The sequence below is a fragment of the Sylvia atricapilla genome, chromosome 5 (genome assembly GCF_009819655.1).
Source record: "Sylvia atricapilla isolate bSylAtr1 chromosome 5, bSylAtr1.pri, whole genome shotgun sequence".
NCBI lineage: Eukaryota > Metazoa > Chordata > Aves > Passeriformes > Sylviidae > Sylvia > Sylvia atricapilla.
Window position 1 is genome coordinate 64,693,685 of NC_089144.1, and position 18,547 is coordinate 64,712,231.

The following is an 18,547-nucleotide window of genomic DNA, read 5'->3' on the forward strand; positions in this document are numbered from 1 at the left end:
TGAATTAAGTATGAGTTGACAAGGAAGAGGTGGCCAAGGATCTGGCAGTAGAGAATCTGTAGAGTTTATGTGCAAAATAAATGTGCACTTTGAGTAGCTGACAAATAGCTGAATAGGAAACTAAATAGGAAATTCTAATGTGATGCAGCTTCTGGAACATGAAATTAAGGTGGGGTTCCCCCCCTCCCATTTCTTCTCCAGGTCTTGAGCTACCTACCGCAAAAATTCTCATTTTGGCATTTTTACAACTGCTTCAAGTTCCTTTGACACCAGAAATTCGATTTCTGAATATACTCTATACAGACTGCAGAAAGAGCACAGAAAAGCTAAAGGTACTTAAAACACAAAGGGCGGATGTTGAGCCAAGTGTGACACAGTAGCTCAAACTCTCAAATACTTCTGAAAACAGCTGGTATCTTTTTATCAGGTTTTTGAAAGAAGACACTCTGGGCAGTGTTGATGTAGATATTTCTTTCTAGAGATAAAGATATCAAAGAAGTTCACATTCAGCAAGAATTTTTTGTTTGTTTGTTTGCTTAGAAAGATCTGACATTGCTGAAAATTTGTATTGGAGGAACCAGATCTCTTCCTTTACCAAACTGTCAAGGCCCTACTGGGTCTAGATGAGAACGCTTACTACAGATAAAAAGAAGCTGAAAACAGACTCCTTGCTGAAATCTTCCTTATTATGGAACTTGTTCTTCTGCTGCACTACTGATTTTATTTTGAACAGATCTCTAGACTTTTGATAAAGCCCATCCTTTCTTGTAGGCAACACATATTTAGAAGGGCATTTAAACTCTCTGACTCCACTAACAGTTAACTTTCGTAGGACTTCACTAGCAGGAAAGAAATGCTGAGCAAAAAAGATGCAGACATTATTAAGTTGAAGTCCTTAGTAACCACTGAATTCCAAGTATCTTCTGAAATCTACTTTCTAAAAGACATTTAGAGATTAAATGTCTCTGTAACCATACTCTCACTTCTAAAGACTTCCCCGTCTTAGAATAAATCTTCACTACCAAAACTAGCAGCAGTCTTATTACTAAATAAGATATTTCAGTGTTTACATAGTATTTGTTCTTATAGCCTGACTATAAAATTTATCAACACTGAGGCTGATAACCATGCCAAAAGTAACAACCCCCCTCCTTCACCTCAATAAATTAAACCCATTACAATGGAATGTAATACATTCAGTTCACCTTCCTGGTGCTGGCCAAAGAAACTAAGAAGACATTTCAGGAGAATGACATGACCACTTGAAAGGAAAACAGTGCACTTGACAATTCATCACCACTGGGTTGAAGGCTTCAAACTGAGGTAGCTTATGCAAGCCTAATTTAAGTTGATTTGCTAAGCTGAATCAGTTCACATGATCAAATCAGCCCTGAACTGAAAAGCTGATACCCTCAGACACAATGCCTTCTAATTGCTTCTGATACTGTTTCTGGAAGTACAACATAAAATCACAGTCACACCCCAAACCACAAGGTTTAACCATGCAAATAGTTCCAGAAGCAGTGGGACTAGTGGCAAATAAATCAACTACAGATTAAAACTCTTTACTAACACCTATCTTACACATGTGTGAACTATCTAAACTTCTCTTACACAGTAAAAGGAGATACAGACAATACATTCAGTGAGCCTAAATGGATTCAGCCCACGTGAGAGGGATACCCATGAGCAGGTGAAGTTCATCTTTCTCTAGGCTCCATTGCCTAGATATCTTTTGACTTCAGTGCAAGCTTCAACACCCAGCTCCCCATCACAAATCTAAATTTAGCTGTCTTAATCTGGAGCTGAACTCCACTCCTAATAAGATTAAAGTTAATACTGTATTCAAGTATATTGCTAAACCAAGGTCTTCATTAATGTGGTTTTAGTCAGTAACATTCCTGAAGAGCTGCATGCAGTAAATTTAGGAGCATCTAAAGATATGCTTAACTGCAGGGTGAGCCAACACAGCCTATTTTCAGGTCTGTAATAAATAAAATGCAAGAAGTAATTTTTCTCAACAAATACACATAAATACAAAGTTAATTAATTCGCTGAGCAGACAGGACTTTCTGAACCATCATTTGCAAGACCATGTATAGTATTTGTGAAACTTTCTTCATCAGGGAACCACAATCAAGTTGATAAAAAAGCCAGATAAATGCAGAAGTGTTGGGATTTTCAGCCAGCCACTGGGTTACAACTATTCAGGACACTGCTACTTAATGATAGCCTTATTAAAGGTATTAGTTTTAAATCTTCCCACCTCGTCACTTTCCTTAGTACTCTGCTATTAATTCAGAAACATACAAAGATGGAGAAAACACACACATCTTATTAAATCTGCAGAAGACAGCACAGACCTTACTTACACCCAGAGAACATGGCTTAACAAGTTCATACCATTACAAGGGTGTCATCTGACTCCTACATATGCAGCTTCAGTCCCCAGTCTCATAATAAGGACAAACATTTTTGTAAAGAAAAAAACCCTACCCCACACCAAAACAACCAAAAAACCCACAAGTCTTATAATTGGAAATCATTAAGGGTACAAGTAACAGTGTTAACCCTGAAAAGCAAAAAGAAAAAAAATGGCTAGGTGTAAGTAGGAGCATTATTCAGTGTCTCATCAGCCAGGGTTTACAAAGTCTTACTACTTTCTCATTATAAAATTTTTAATACAAGATGAATGAGCAAACTCTTAAACCACTGACTTGTGTATGTGAACTGGCGCCCAAGTGATCATTAACACAATATCACCTCCACCAGCACCACTTCTGGCTGCTTGACTTGAAATTTCCACGTCTCCAAACCCAGAAACTTAGCAGCATGACATATCCATAAATAAAATCCCTAAACAAGAAGTATTCACACACTACCTTTACCAATATATACTGCAACCTGAGTTTTTTTTATTGTCAAGGGAAATCAAAGCCTTGGCAGAGTTTGGGGAATTTGGCCATTAAGGGAAAAACAAAACAACAGGGTCTGCTCAGATGAGTCACTTAGTCTTGTGTTATCTCTGAATGTCCTTGAGCACTTTTGAAAGAGTGGGTCGACTAGAGACATATACAAGTCTGCATTTTGCAGACAGGAACAGCAATAAACAGTACCTAGGAACTGTACACCACCTTGTGACACACAAAAAAGGCAATCCATATCCAGTATTTTACTGATCATCTCGTTCAATGAAGAGACTTAACCTTGTAAGATGCCTCCGAGAATCTACTCTACCAGGAGCATTCAGGGACTTGAATTAAAAAAAAAAAAAAGTCACTCAGCATTTGTTATTAAAGGTCTTTAATGCAAAGATGCATCAAACTCTGCCTATCAAAGCTCTGAAGAAATCTTCCCAGCCATTTTCTAAATCAGTGACAAACTGTTCAGTAGGATTCCATGCTTCCTGCCCTTTTAAAAACTATTAATAGAGAAGGTCCATTCCTGCAGATTGTGAGCAGGTAAACAGCAGAACATTGCACAGCCCAGATAAAACCTGTCATCTTTTGAGTTCCCTTTCTACTACTCCCACTAAAAGATTAAACTAGTCACTGCTTTACTGCACCCTGATTTATGCTGTGGAACGCATTTTCTTGTATACTAATTGCACGAGGAAAAAGACTGATGTTCTCTAAAGAAGCAGTTTCATTTAATATTCCAAGAGCTGCAGCAGAGTTTGGTATGAGGCTGAAGAAAACTTCCAGTGAGGACTTAATGTGTGTCTGCTGCCCCAGCCTACGTGACTGACCTGCAGTGTAAGAGGAGCTACTGCACGACACCTAGGACTTTTTATAGTTCTGAAGGGAAACATTTCTCTACTTACAGCTGTTATAGAAGTCTTTGTTTACAGAAATTGGACCACAATGAAAAGCTGTCCAATCAATCTTTTGACAAGTTCCTTCTTGTGGATTATGACCAATGCCTTTTTATGTTTTCACAGCATACCAGTCTGTCCCAAATCTTCCCCAAGCAGGAGTTATTGTGCTCATCACAAAACCAAAGCACCATCCAACGTAACAGATGGGTGAAAAGAAACACATTGTTCTCCCTTTCCCCCCATTTTGTTTGGATAGTAACGCACAAAACAGTTCAAAATAAACCTATATATACATTGTTACACAATACTACTTCAAATAATCCTTCAGACTGATTTTCCAATACTTATTTTGCCCAGTGCCAAAGGGCAACAAAATGTGCCAACACCAGTGAAAAAAGCTACCCTAGCAGCATTAAAAACAATAGGCACATGTGACTCTATGTACCATCATACTGTATCTCTCTACCATTAATTATTCTAATCATCAAACCTTAAGATTAAATAATCAATGAAACATTCCTCACCTGCCTTTCATAGAAAATAAGCTTAAACATGGATCACAATGTAAAGCACAAGCACACTGACAAAGCTACTAGCATGTGTCAAAGCCTCGTTTCCCATGCTCAGGAACTACTACTACAGAGTGTGCAAAAGTCCAAGTCAAACAAGTTACTAATATGCCATAAATGGAGATTTAAAAATTGCTTTGGAATTTATGACAACAGATATTGTATAGGATGTGCCACTGTCATATTAAACATATCTCAACTTTCAGAAATCTAATTAATTAAACTTCTAATTATTTTCATTAAAATGTTTCTGAAGAGAGAAAAATCTCTGTACTTCTCTATACAAATACATCTGTGGAATACTTTCCCACGACAACATACGTTTTTAAAAAAGTAACTTCATTCTGCACACGATGTATTTTATTTCTTTCTATTACTTGCAACTGTACCACTGTAAGGCCACTTTGCTATAGCACAACTGACGTATGTAACGTTACGTGGCTTTTCACTCGATAGAAAATGATGAGATTTAGGTAATAATTAGCATACAGAACAGAAGAATTCTACACTTTAACTTCAGAACCCACAGAATAGTTGTTGATGCAAGTTCCTCTGAGCTACCAGAGAGTGCTACATAGCCGCTGAAAACCAGGAAATTTAAGGAATTACTACAAAGAACAAATATAATTCAATTTCTCTACTTATCTAAAGAAAACACGAGATTTAGCTACATACAGTTCCAGACAGAACATCGTGAGGGCAGCAGTTGAGAAGGTGGCTCTTGCATACTCGGTCATCACTGAATTTGATTCGCTGACGGGTCGTGTCACCTGGAATATAGAAATCAGCACATTCCAGGTCAGAAATCCGCGGCAGCCAGACACCTTCTGCAGGTTACATGCAAAGCATTAACAGTGCCCTGTCACTAAGACAAGGTCTATGGAAACTAAAACACTCTATGCTTCTTTGTCAAATAACACCAAAACCACAAATGTGTGTTTCAATGCTCTATAATGCTATTTAAAAATCCTCTCACACTTCCCCGTCAAAAATGCAGCAGGAAAAGTGCTTGAAACCAGAAAGTCAGTAGTAGCTTAAAAACACTTTGAACATTTGTTAATTGAGCTATATAATGCTCTGTTCAGACTTTGCAAGAAATAGTGGTGTATTTCTATGCAAGAATTAGCGTATCAAAGCAGCCTCATAAACACAAAATGATACACACTGAGTCTTCACCAAATCCCACCTGATACTCATTTTATGATTTTGCTCTTGGATGCAATGCACCCTTTAACATTTTATGGGAGTAGCATAAAGAGTTGGCAGAAGAATGATTTTAAATGCTTACAAACCTGAAAAAAAAATAAAATCACTCAAACATATGGGCTTAGCCTATATGAAAAATATTTTAGAGGTATTTGTATATCTCCATATGATAAACTTTTTTTCTTTTTGCTTCTACACGCTGTTTGTTGGGCTGTAACATCTTAATTGTATCTTCCTTGTGGTAGGTTGCAGCTCCTGCATCAGCAGAAGCATCAACCTGCCCAGACACTGAGGTCCAACTGCAAGGTTAAATAACCCCTTCTTGGAGCAAGACCTGAAGTCTTCAGAACAAGGGAACCAGCTGCTATTCTGGGGATGAGGGCTGAACACGCTTCCTTTCGAATCATAACGTAATTGTCACTGTTTGAAATTCAAGACAGATCACTGCAATGGCTCTCTTCATGTTAAGACACAGGCATGAAAAAAACACCTTAATCTCTCTAAGAATACAGCCTTGTTGGGTTTTTTTAACGTAATTTGATATGATCTCTTATCATGGAAAACCTACTGGTGAATTACTGAAGCAAGAAGGGCTGCTGGGAGAAAAAGTGACATACAGCTCAGACAGCAGCCTCTTACATTTCACAGAATATTTTAAAGAGTGTAGATACATTTTGCAGTTATTACAGTTTTTTTATGGCTTCATGATTTGAAAGTCTCAACTTCTAGATACGAATCTCTTGAACAATTCAAGAAGCCATATTTATTACTGAGGTTAACTACAAGAGAGAAGAATAAAAAAACCTGTATCTTTTTAGTCAAACCTTTCTTTCTATTACATAATCAGATTCTTAAATATCCGTTCTATGTATAGGATGCTAATATAAAACATTTTCAGATGGGCCATGTTTCAGATTAATAAGTAAACAAAAGCTTTCATGAACAACACATGCTTAATTTGCCTCCGGGACACAACAGGTAAAACCTGTAACTCACACACCAAAGAGCTTCAAAGCAGTTCAACAATAGGTTTTCTAGAGGGCAGCCTTGCTGCTTGGTTATACTTACACTACTAAAAATTCAGAGTAATCCCTTTACAATCATGCCTGCTACTGCAGTAAAGAGTTTTGCTCCTTTTTTTTTTTCCCCTTTTTTTCTTTTCAGGAGGTGGATCTTTATTTTTTTTAAACACATAACTGCGTTTGTTCCACATTCATTAACACATCTGAAAAGTTATTGATAACTCACGGCTCGGCGAATGCGGGGCCTTTCTGACACTCCCTTGCAGATTGATGTAGGCAGGCAAAGATACATTGAACCTTTATAAATAAAACAAGGGGCCAGATTGTTCAGTTTGAATAGAAAAATAGACTCTGCCAGCAATTTTAACACAGCATCTAGAAATACATGTTGACTGTAAAGATTCTTCTATATAAAGACACATCAACAAAGTAAAGTATTTCGAAAAACCCCCACAGCTGATGGCTTAATAGCACTAACCTATCAGGAGTCAAGGAGTTATCAATACCAGGAAATTGCTGAAAGACTCGGGTTCCTTAGGGCAAGTTGGCAAATACCATTTTCACAGACATTACCTCCAAGTGGCTTTTTTTACACCTCTACCACAACTAGATACTGATACTACAGCTGAAATACAGTCTTTTTTCATCCAAGTGGCCAGCACGATAATCACAATTACCAATCTGAGGACAGCACTGGGGGTGAGGAAAAGAAGGTGGCACAAATGGACCAACAACAGCCTCAAGAACACTTGACGCATTTGTATTTTTTTTAAACCTTTATTCTTTCTGCACTGTGCCTTTACTCAAGCATTCAAAAAACTTTTAGAATGGTTCCCTTACAATTATGATTGGGGTATTTACATTTTCTTTTCTACAAAAAGCAATTTTATGCATTTGCTTGTTTTAAATATACGCTGTTTCAGAAGGAAAAGTTTACCAAAATGAAAAGGTGTCATATACCACATTCTAACGGCGATTGAATTTTGTGTCCCTCTGGCAGCTCATTTCCAAGTCTGATAGCCTCAGAAGAAAATGCTTTTATTTCTTAATGAATTTTGTGAGCTCCAATATTTGTACTGCACACTTCTTGGCAAAGACAGAAGATTTATTCTGCTGCTGACCTACAGATGAATCATCCTGAGAGGGTGACAGCCTGGAATGTACATGGGTTGCTGGGGGGGAGGAAAGAATTAAAATCTATGGCTCCACTCTGCACCTGACATTCTGCCTACAGCAAATGAGATTTATGCAGATGCCTTCTAAGAACTAAACCAACACAAACAGAATTCTTAAGCCAAGAATTTCCACAGTACAGCAGGTAACCAAGATGCTACTCCTGCTTGTCCAACTGTAGGGAAGTTGATACTTTTTTTGTATGGTCAAATGAACAAGTGAATGCTAAATCTAAATAGAAAAAAAAAAAAAAAAAAAGCAGCTTTATATAATAAAAAATTAATGTAATTTATGTAATAAGAAAATAATATACCCAGGCAACAAGTAGCTGCAGTCACCTAAGTTTAAGAAGTATTCTTGAATGTTTATAAAGTGGACACTATCACAGATATTTCAGACCTTATTACAAATTCTATTTTAATATGTAAATAATTAAATTAGCTCAGAATAGCAGTTTCTTTAACCCTGCCTTTGAAGAGTTGCAGAATAATCAACTACTTGATCTTTAAGACTCATGCTCAGTAAAGGAATGAAAGTAATTTACCAGGGCATTACAGGAGTCAGCATCTATTACTGTAAGCCATCCCTGTGTTTCCAATTAGATTTTTTCCACTAAAAGCAAAATCATATAGTTGAAAAAATTTACATGGAGAAACAAAAAATTAAAATTTCCCCAAGAAGCAACTGTTTTAGTTTCACTTGAAGTAGTTGTCCCAAACCACATTTGTCTGAGATTACTTTCCAGGTAAATGGAGAACTTTGAAACACAACTGAAAAAGAAAAAACAAAACACCAAGGAAACTTCTATACTTGCACATTTCATATCTTTATGAGCATAAGGAAAGTGCACACAGTTACACAAATATTCAAGATACGATATTCAAAGATACACAAATATTCAAGAGATTACTGGCAGTAATGTAAACTTTCTAGAGGAAGTTTTCTATTTTGTATAGAACATACTGACTACAAAATTAACATCAATATTCAAGACCAGTGCATACTGTTGATTGAGGAACATGCGGAGGTGAAGCTTACAATGTGGATTTGTAGTACACAATTCACTTTGAACTCCTGAGTCTAATCTATTAACAAGCCACAGTGTCACTCCTGTTCAGTATACTTTAATCCCAAAGCAGCAAAACAGGCATCAGCAGTGCCTACAAAGCATAGTAACATGCCTGTAACAATGACTGCTTTGATCCAGCATCTTACTCTTCTCGTGTACTCTAATGCACTACTGTCAACAATCCCAAAGCACTGATGAGAATTACCCTTTAGAATCCAATTGGAACTGCTAATTGCAAACCAGGGGTGCACTCCGTGCACAGGAAACAAAGTGAATTTTCATTTTCATGCCCTTGACTTCCTGAATTAAGATACATCAACAAAAAAAAAAAAAAAGGATAACTTTCCATTCAAATTTTTGAAGCACCAGTCCCAACATGCTGGCAAGGGACTCTAAAAGCTTTATTGAAGAACTACCAACTGGGTGGAGGCAAGCCTTTAAAAACTGTGTATCGATTCCACCGGCAAAGCAAGCCCTGTCTAACCAGTATCCAACACAATTATTTAACCGAGGCTTCTGCAAGCACAGAAGATCCTGTTCCTGCTGCACAGTGAATGGGCAGCTCATTCTGACACTCTGGTCACTAACACCGGGCGTGTCCTGATCCTAACACTTTTAGAACAAGAAATATTTCTAACCAGGACTGCTGCTGTTTTACACCGTGACTGAAGCAACACTCACCAATGAAGGATAGAATGAAACCATCCTTTAGCTAATGCCTTACAAGTGGAACAAGTATCAGAATGGTTTCCCTGGAGGTATGAATATGCCCATTTGCTCCTTCATAAATGCCATTTTAGACAGCATTCCAAGTAGAGAACAATTCCCCAAGTCCTTCATTGTTCCCACCATTTTTAAGGTTTAAACTATCAGAATGTTGTAACAAAGCCAGAAAATAAAGACAATTCACTAAACAGAATCATTGCTCTTAAAACCTGATCACTCCTGATTGACAAATAAAGCACCTTTTCATGAAGATCATGTGTTGTGACTATTTTCAGATTTCTGAGCTGATTTCAGATCAACACTTTGGGAAGAAATTCAGTATATGAGCTATTTTTCTCTGCCTTTGCTGCTGCTCTGTATTTGAAAGCAGAGTTCTTGGAAGAGGCTCCTGGCCCCCTATGCTGGCTCTCAGCCCAAAGCTACTGAAATGGCTACAAAATCCTCAACAGTGATCTATCACAGTTTAAACACACATACTACCTTCTACCTCCAAGAGTGAAGCAAAGTGGAACCCAAAATCTACCTAACCCTGCAAATACCAACATCAACCCTCCACCCATTGTTAAGTACACAGAAATTCTTCAATAATCCCATACTAAAGCAAAGAAATTGAAAAATGACTTACAAGTTCTAGATTACACCTCTGTTACCATATAAAGTGTGCCTCCAAACACAGGAGTGTCACTTCAATTCCTTCCACACAATGAATACAGAAAACAAACATTACTAACCACTGAAGTATAACCTAGAAAAACCAGTTACAATGTGAACAGATGCAAAAATGGTATTATAATCTTCAAATGCAGAAGAAGATGATCTACAACAAGAAAAGCATGCATGCTACTAACAGTTGAAGAACTGAGTTAAAAGACTTCAAACACAGCAGCTCAGCTCAAAAAGCTAGCAGGTGAAGCAAGAGGTGCTGACTGGCACTTCATACTGTGTAAAGGCTCCAGAGATTTTTCTGCCAGTCACATAGCACAGTATTTGCTAGGATGCTTGGGAGAACCTTTCTATAACCATGTGTAAGTCTCAGAAGCATGCACAAATTCACCTCTCTCTTAATAGAATCCAATTAACTTTGCTCGATTTTTGTATTTCCAGACTGTGGTCTAATGTTGAAGTGGTGGCAATCATTTGAAAAACACAAACCAGCACCACATTTCTTGCAGCAGCCAAGTCTTAGCAGTTTCAAGATGCGTGGCACTGGGGCCACTGGGATTTGCTGTGTCTGCACTTCTGTCACAAGTAATGATCCTGCTTCATCCTCTGCTTCCAACCAACTCCTCAGGCTGTCTCCAGCATCCACTCCTGCAGCAAGGCAGAGCATGGAACTGACCCAGTGGAATATGGAACACTTGGGCAAGGCAAGCTGATTCAAGAGAAAATGGGATCTTCCCCATCAGGCCTCTTACAGAAAACTTGTCAATCTTTGCCCATTTAAACTATATTCTGGGGAAAAAAACCCCTCAATCCTGGGGATACTAATATCAATTGTTAACATTTCAATCAGTTTGTAAATGACTCAACTTATAGTTGTGATCCTATCTATAAGGTTCACTCCTGTTTTCAGGAGAACAGGGATGGCAAAACCAGGGTTTACCTAATCATACTGTTAAAAAAGTTTACTCAATTTTACAGCTGAAAAACAATCAAAGTATTAAAAAAAAAGTTATACTTTTCTGTGTGCCATGTACTCCTAAATTATGAGTTCCTGTAGCTCTGGTCAACAAAAAATTCAATTTGAACTAACCTTTTAACTACTGACAAATGGAATAAAAAGTCCTTTAGTTGAAGTGTTAGCAGTAAAAAAAAAAAAAAAAAAAAATCAAAACAAAACCATTCATATATAAGTACATAAATATAGCACCCAGTTTTCAGCACTACCTATTTCTCAATATTTGAAAAACCCATAATATATATTCAGTAATTCATATTTAAAGCCTCTCTAGGTATGGCAGATTATCAGTACTTGAAATGCCATTTCAGAGATTTTTTTTCAGCCTACAGTCATGACTATATTAAAAACAATCAGCTTTTTACTAGCCTCAAAATCAAAGGAACTTCGAAATTTATTTAAATTTTTGCACAGTCCACATCCAATTCAGCTTTCCACTTGTCAGGGAAATGTGCAAGAGAAGGTTAACCTAAGGTGATATGCAACATATTAAAAAAAAAATCCACTTGCTTTTAAATAATAATTAGTAAATGTTTTTCCCAAGTGTGTAAAAGAACCCCTCCTGCCATTCAAACATTTATCTGCATTGCTCTCACCAACACAACTGCTTTTCAGACAACCCAGATGTATTCTTGTAGATGCAGCTCACTGGCCAAGTCCTGAGCAGCAGCTGCCAAGTCCCCCGAGTTTCACTCGGGGTCAGGTGTCTGTCACATGGGCCAAGGCTCCTCTAACAGAGATTCTTTTTCGTTAATGTTCTGACAGCTCAGTGAGTGGTTTTTGAATCACTGTGACCCATCCGGAGCCGTGCTCTCTAGGTGTTCTTGGAGCTTAACAGCAAATGCATAAACCCACTTCATCACTACTTCCAGGCTTTTCCATTCTGGCCTGACACCATTTTCCGTTCTGACACCAGTGATGAGTCTGCACATTGGCCCACAAATTACAGCCTACAGCTGATCTCCTAAAACCATGTTCGAGCATCTCACTGTGGAATGTTCAAAACCATTTTCAGAGCATGTTCATATTTTCGACAAATGATACTATAACCTAAAAGGGGAAAAAAAACCCAAACCAAAAAAAAAAATCCCCTAAATGGCATGGCCGCTGGTTTTAAATTTACCTCTGAGTTTTTTCTATTCCCACTGAAAAGATCAAATGTTTGATCTGCCTTTTCTATAATATGTAAGATTTTTAAGCCTTCATATTCCAGGCTTCTTAAACAAACCTACCAGACTTTGTCAAGTTTTAAAACTAAAAAGCACTTTGGTAATATCGAACAATATAAAACAAAAACATTGCCCAAGAAAGGTTATTTTTTCAGAAACTCTATTTTAAACTCTACTGTGTTGCCAGGCAGAGCAAAATCAAAAGCAATGGGGACAAGTGGTGGCATGAAAGTTCTGATCTACCAAGAAATTAAAAAACTGGTGCATTCTAATGAGAAGTTGCAATTTACATGTTAACAGAAACAGACTATTTGTGTATTTGTAATAGGAATATAAAAAAACCCAACTACCCCAAACCCCACTATTCTCAAGGTTAGCAATACTTCAGTGACCTTGAGCCTGGCCTTGGATTTATCAAGTATCCAAAAAAAGGTTAATTTTCATTTATCTCCAAAAAAAGGTTAATTTTCAATGCCTGTGTACAATTCAGTTTAAATAATGCTCTAGCTTCAATTAACTTTTTTTTTTTTTTTAAACAAGAATGGTATTTGACACAGAGCTCTCCAACTCAATCATGGAAGCCAGTTTTACAAATGGTCTTTTCTCCTTATCCTTCCCCACCCTGCCCATCTTCTTCTAAATGCTTCCTTTCTAGACAGTTCGTTTCTGAACAGTTCAGCACATGCGGTTTGGGAATTACAGGGTGAGCACGAGGAGGGGAAGGAATACAATTATCAATACAATAACTGCCTTCTTACAGAGAAAAAACAGCCCGAAATGGCTTTTCCTGGTTTAGACATCAGTCACTTAACGCTTCTGAGCTGCCCTCTCAAGTAAATGACACTCTTCTCCCACCATCCAACAGAAAACACCTTCAGAAACTCCACTCCCCATAAACCTGTGTAGTCCTAGGGCAGCATTAAGACAAGGATATAGATGCCAACACTGGGAAGACTTGAGCTTCAGAAGCATAATGCTACTTCACCAAGCACTTCGACAGACACACACAGCCACAACAGGATATATTGGAAAATCTTCTGGAGCAAGACAAAACCCCAGATCAGATCCTGTATGATAACTGACTAAACAGCCTTACTCTGGAAGACAGTCTTTGCAGAACAACAATTTAGAACTCAGCAGAAAGCATTCATGATACAAGGAATATTTGTAAAACAGTTACATTTATTCGCAATTCTGGATTATATTATAAAAAAGCTGTCCTATCACATTAGCCTAGTGCCAAGAGATGGTCAGGACATACAAGGTACATCCCACTTCCCACATCCTACTCGGTGCATGGAGAAGCAGGTAACCCTAAATTAAACACGAAGCTTCAACAAACTAACACTCTGCAAGAGTGAGTACAGTCTGAGTACCACATGCAGAACATTTAAATTATCTCTAATCGCTGCTTACCCTCGGGCGCAGTATTCTCTCCTAAGTTAAGAGCTGCACGGCGTAACTGGAACTGCTCTTTCCTAGCAGCCCTCCCAACTATCTGGATTTCTGGGCGAGTGCCGCCGGTTCAGATTTTCAAGCTGATCGCCACGCATCCCGACAGAAACTGCGGAAAGCTTCACACAGCAATACTCTGCACTGTGTGAGCCGCAGAGCGATCTGAAACCTGACCGTACACCTCGCATCTCCGTCTGGGTATGACTGCCTCCAGATGTTAAGCTTTTACTTGGCTGTTTAGGGCTTGTTTTTTCAGAAGAGTTTGTCCACTTGGGTCACCCCCACACCGCCTTTTAGAAAGCAACAGCCATACCCGCCTGCCGACTAACACGCTGGTTTGCGCCAGAATCCAGACAAACGCATAAAGACACAAAACCCCACCCTCCTCTACTGAAAGGGCCGTTGCCCTGGGGGGATTTTTCGGTTCGCTGTATCCTCTCCTCGACGATCGAAACCTCGCCAGCGAGCCTCTCTCCGGCGGGAGGCGGGAGGGCTGCGCGCCGCGGACACCACCAGCAGCGGCCCTCCAGCAGCCGCAGGAGCGCCGCCGGCAGCTCGGCGGGGGAAGGCGCTGCCCGGCTCCCCCCACGCCGCCGCTGACGGTCCCGGCAGCCCCGCCCCGCGGGGGGTGCGAGGAAGGGCCTCGGGCCTGCTAATGACGGCCAACAGCGCCCGGCGCCGCCGTGACCTCCGGGGCCGCGGCGGCTCCGACCCCTCCTCCCCGCCCCGCCACGGCCGGGCCGCACTTACCGTCCCGGGACGTGCCCATGAGCTGATCCAGCATGGCGCGCATCTGGGCCTGCGCCGACATGTTGAGCGCGAGAGGGCCGGGGCGGCCCGGCCGAGTCACGCCGACAGCGGCCTACAAGGCCCGAGGCGCGGCGAGCGCTCGGCCCTGCCCCTTGCGTCACGGGCGGGGCCGCTCCCCCGCCGCCGCGGGGGGAGGGAGGGAGCGGGCGCTGCCCCCGCCCGGCTTTCCCGGTGGGACGCGGAGCGGGAAACTCGCCTCGCGCCGCAGCCGGTGCCGCCGCGCTCGCGCCCCCACACGCTCCCCGACTCCCGCTCCCTCCCGCGCGCGCCGGCGGGAACGGAAGCCCGCGCGCACACGCCCTGCGCTCCTCCGTCCGCTCCGCGACGTCAGCGCGGCCGGGCCTCGGCGCTCGCCCATTGGCCCGCGCCGCCCATTGGCCCGCCGGCCCGCGCCGCTCGGCCGGTGACGCACCGCGCGGTGAGCCTCCTGATTGGGCTGCTGGGCTGAGCCCTTGGGGCGCGCTGATTGGCCAGGAAGGCCCGCGTGGCCGCGGTGACGTCACGATCTCCGGGTCGGCGGCGGCGCCGGGCGGGGCCGGGAGCGCGGCGTGAGGGCAGCTCCCGCCCGGGGACAATTCCCTGAGGGACTCACACCCGGCACCGCGGCAACGGCCCCGCTCCTCTCAAGTGCCGCGTCGTGGTGAGCCCAGTTACTGTAATACCCCGCTTATCGGAGAGCCGCCCTTAAAACTGAGGCTACTGCCATGTACGGCTGACGATTCAACTTTACAGGGCACCCAGGTCCATTCAAACAAACAAACAAACACCCCCACGAATTTTACCCATTCTAACTCCTGCATTTTGTGACTCTCCCTTTGTCAACAGCCGGATCGCCATCTAGTGTCCAGAAGCCGTCACCAAGATCAGTTCTAATCGTCCAGAAGCGGTGCCGTGTTCAAGGTTAGCTCCATACGAGTGAAAAAAGGCAACACACAACCTCCTCTAACAATAGCCCCCTCGCCATAATTACCTGTATTTCAGAATATTGCATTGAAGATGCACTTCTGTAACACGTTCAGGAAAAGATTCTCTACTCAGTGCCCTTCAGCTAGTTAGAATATGCCCTGGCTTTGCTTTTTTTTTAAAATCTGAATTTCCTTCTGTTACTCATCACTTTGGATGGAAGGAGAAGTAAATGGAAGAGACACCAATGCTTGCTAGAACTGTCTGTTTACTGCTTTGGCATGCTTAGGGGAAATTGAGAAATTACAGCGACTTTTTACACCAACACCATGCACACTTTAGTTCCTTCTACTCTTTGAAGAGCATCTGTGTCTGGCCAAATGATCTTTTTTTTTTTTTTTTTTTTTTTTAATTTCCCTTCTCAAGCAATATACTATAGAATGCAGCAGTTTTCATTGTGACACAAGCAGTGTGTCACCGCCATTTTCATTGTATGGTGACATCCTACAACTCTGATCTACTGACCTGAAAATAGGCTGATATTTTCCCACCTGTTATATCAACACTTTCCATAAAAAAAACCCAAAAAACCAAAAAACAACCCAGCAAAAAAAAAAAAAACCACTGCTAGTGAGACACTGTAAGACTTGCAAACTGGAATTTTGGTCAACAGAACCCTAAAACTTGTAGTTCACATCTTGCCTTGCCTAAGCAGCCCAAATATCCCCAGTTCTAAGGATCCATTGTGCCTGTCCACTATCCTGTGGGGATTAAACCATCCCCAAGTTTTAAATACAGAGGAAGAAGTAGACTTACATGAATTAATTCTATTTGCAACGCGCTTCTGACAGAACACTTTGTTTCCCCTGGCAGTAAAAAAAACCAAACACACTCTTTAAGAGTTGCTTCAAGCTTCTCCCGGGGTAAACTTCACATTTTTTAGCCATTTCAAGTCATTCTTGTTAATTTCTCATGTATCTTGCACACAATTCAACACTCTTTTGTGAACAGCAACAACTCAAGACCTTTTATAAAAAGAAACTTGCCATCTCAGATTTGTGAGATGAGTGAGAAAACACAGTCCTGTTCAGCTTTTTTGAGATTTAGTGGGTGAGGGCAGCACAGGAAGCTGGCAGACACGCAGCTGACCTCTCAGGGACACTGAGCAACACGTAACTCCTTCAGAATTCATCTTTCTGAATTGCTGCTCACTCTACTGCTCACTCACTGCCACAAAGAAAACCAGAAAAAAATCTTTAAAATGGAAGAGGTTTGTGCCAGAATCCACCGATGCTCCACAGAAGAGACATTTTTCTTGGGAGTGTAGAAAATCCTGCATACACAGAATATGGCTGGAAAATGCTTCAGTAAACACCGGACAAATTCTCTAGGCTGGAGAGAGAATTTGAATCACGTGGAGGAACCACGAACCCCTGCCTGCAACCCCTTAGACCAGCAGCTCGGCGGTGAAGCCTGACATGTTTTTCCACTGCAAACATCGTCTCTGTCAGCCCGTGGAAAGGTGCCCGTCATAACACACATCCACAACGACAGGACGGCCGTCTGGGAAGCCTGATAAAGGGAGACGGGATTGCTTGTTTCCAGCTATGGCCTTTACACCATAACCTAAAACTGACAAAAGGCCCTTTGTAGAGAACCCAGCCCGTTCCGGGAGCTCCAGACATTTATTTATTGAGGAATGAACACTGAACGCAGCACTCGCGCCTCAGCCCTTCCCTCCCGGCTGCTGAGGCAGTCTGAAGCCCACCAGTCCGGCGACCTCCTGGGGCGACCGCTCGCCCTTGCCGTGGTACTCGCGGTGCAGGGCCTCGTGCTCCCGGACGCTGCGGAGCAGGCACAGGTAGGTGGCGGCCTGGAAGTGCAGCTCCTGCTGGGCCCGGCACAGCTTCTCGCTGGTCACCTGCGGGGAGCGGTTGTCAGGGCGGCCCCGAGGCCTCGCCGAGCCCCGGGGGCTCCCCGGGCAGGGGTAGGTGAGGGAAGGCCGCGCGTACCCGGTGGGCGCGGAAGGCGGCGAGCACGTGGCGATAGGCGGGGGTGTCGCGATAGGAGCGGCCGGCGGCGTGGCGCAGCTCGCGCAGGAGCGCACGGAAGGTGCGCAGCGGGGCCCCGAGCGCCGCCATCTTCCGGCCCGCCCCCGCCGCGCCTCGCCCTCGGCCCCCGGCAGTGCGGGCAGTCGAGCGCCGAGCGAGCGATCACCTCCGGCTACTCTCTGCCGTCCTTCCCCGCCATTTCAATCGGCGCTGCTCAAGCGCCGGAGGTGGAGCGGCGAGGCCGCGGCGTGCCCGCTGCTCGCCTGGCGCTGGGCCCTACGCCTCGTCGCCGGGCTGTGGTAACGGAGCGGGAGCGCCGGGAGCCCTCCGCGAGGCGCAAAATACGGCGGGAAACCGAGTTGGGCGGCGCGCGCGTCCCCTCGAGTTTCTGAGGTGTGTCGTTTAAAAGGGGGGTAAATCGCCCTGCGGCAGCCAGAAGTGGACGCCAAAGAAGACGCCCAGGAACCGCAGGCCCGAGGCAGTCGGCGACTCACAGGCAGCCGGAGAGCAAGAAAAGTTACCCACCCCAGATGGGACTCGAACCCACAATCCCTGGCTTAGGAGGCCAATGCCTTATCCATTAGGCCACTGGGGCTAGCACGAGAGGAGAGGCTCTCTGTACGTACTTGTCCCCTGTGATGGACACGTCAGAGCGCGGTGATTGGGCGGCGCCGCCCCGGGAGGCGGGGCCCGGCGGGGGCGTGGCCTCTCAGGGCGCTGGGAGGCGGCGGCTCGGGACAAAGCGGGGCTCCCGCAGGGAAGCGCTCCCTTCCATCCCAGCCTTCGGAGGTTTCAAAACGTTGGTCCTTGCGCAAGGCTTTGGATCGTGTTGCCCTTCCCCGGGTGGTTTTCCTGACTAAAGGAGCCCCCCCACCCCCCCAAAACCCGACAAAAAGCCC

General features: G+C 43.1%; 2 protein-coding genes, 1 long non-coding RNA gene and 1 other non-coding gene across 6 annotated transcripts in view; 1 reads left to right on the forward strand and 3 right to left on the reverse strand.

The window, feature by feature from the left end:
• The window catches only part of LUC7L2 (LUC7 like 2, pre-mRNA splicing factor), a 29,838-nt gene extending 14,835 nt beyond the window's left edge, over window positions 1–15,003 (reverse strand). Inside the window, exons 1-3 of one of the 3 annotated variants that reach the window (XM_066319831.1) lie at window positions 14,635–15,003; window positions 6,841–6,911; window positions 5,062–5,156 (exon numbers count right to left, since the gene is read on the reverse strand). Coding sequence is in view for 2 of the 3 variants with exons in the window: in XM_066319829.1 (XP_066175926.1) it covers window positions 5,062–5,156; window positions 14,635–14,695 (156 nt within the window). In the remaining variant the exon portion in view is untranslated. The remainder of the gene's footprint in view (window positions 1–5,061; window positions 5,157–6,840; window positions 6,912–14,634) is intronic. The other 2 variants (XM_066319829.1, XM_066319830.1) reach the window with 2 other exon arrangements.
• A 74-nt stretch (window positions 15,004–15,077) lies between these two features.
• On the forward strand, window positions 15,078–15,845 carry LOC136361720 (uncharacterized). The gene is made up of 2 exons (XR_010743678.1): window positions 15,078–15,334; window positions 15,520–15,845. It is a non-coding gene; the product is annotated as an uncharacterized lncRNA (long non-coding RNA).
• A 1,418-nt stretch (window positions 15,846–17,263) lies between these two features.
• On the reverse strand, window positions 17,264–17,902 carry FMC1 (formation of mitochondrial complex V assembly factor 1 homolog). The gene is made up of 2 exons (XM_066319832.1): window positions 17,610–17,902; window positions 17,264–17,518 (listed from the first exon to the last, which is right to left on the reverse strand). The coding sequence occupies exons 1-2, from the start codon at window positions 17,736–17,738 to the stop codon at window positions 17,324–17,326; spliced, it is 324 nt and encodes a 107-aa protein (XP_066175929.1). The 5' UTR covers window positions 17,739–17,902; the 3' UTR covers window positions 17,264–17,323.
• Window positions 17,903–18,170: 268 nt separating this feature from the next.
• Window positions 18,171–18,243, reverse strand: TRNAR-CCU (transfer RNA arginine (anticodon CCU)). The gene has a single exon. It is a non-coding gene; the product is annotated as a tRNA-Arg (tRNA).
• Window positions 18,244–18,547: the final 304 nt, after the last annotated feature.

Coding starts and splice junctions, on each gene's coding strand:
- FMC1 (XM_066319832.1), bottom strand. CDS start 17,738: ATGGCGGCGCTCGGGGCCCCGCTGCGCACCTTCCGTGCGCTCCTGCGC. Junction 17,519..17,609: donor CCGCCTTCCGCGCCCACCGG/GTACGCGCGGCC, acceptor CGCTCCCCGCAG/GTGACCAGCGAGAAGCTGTG.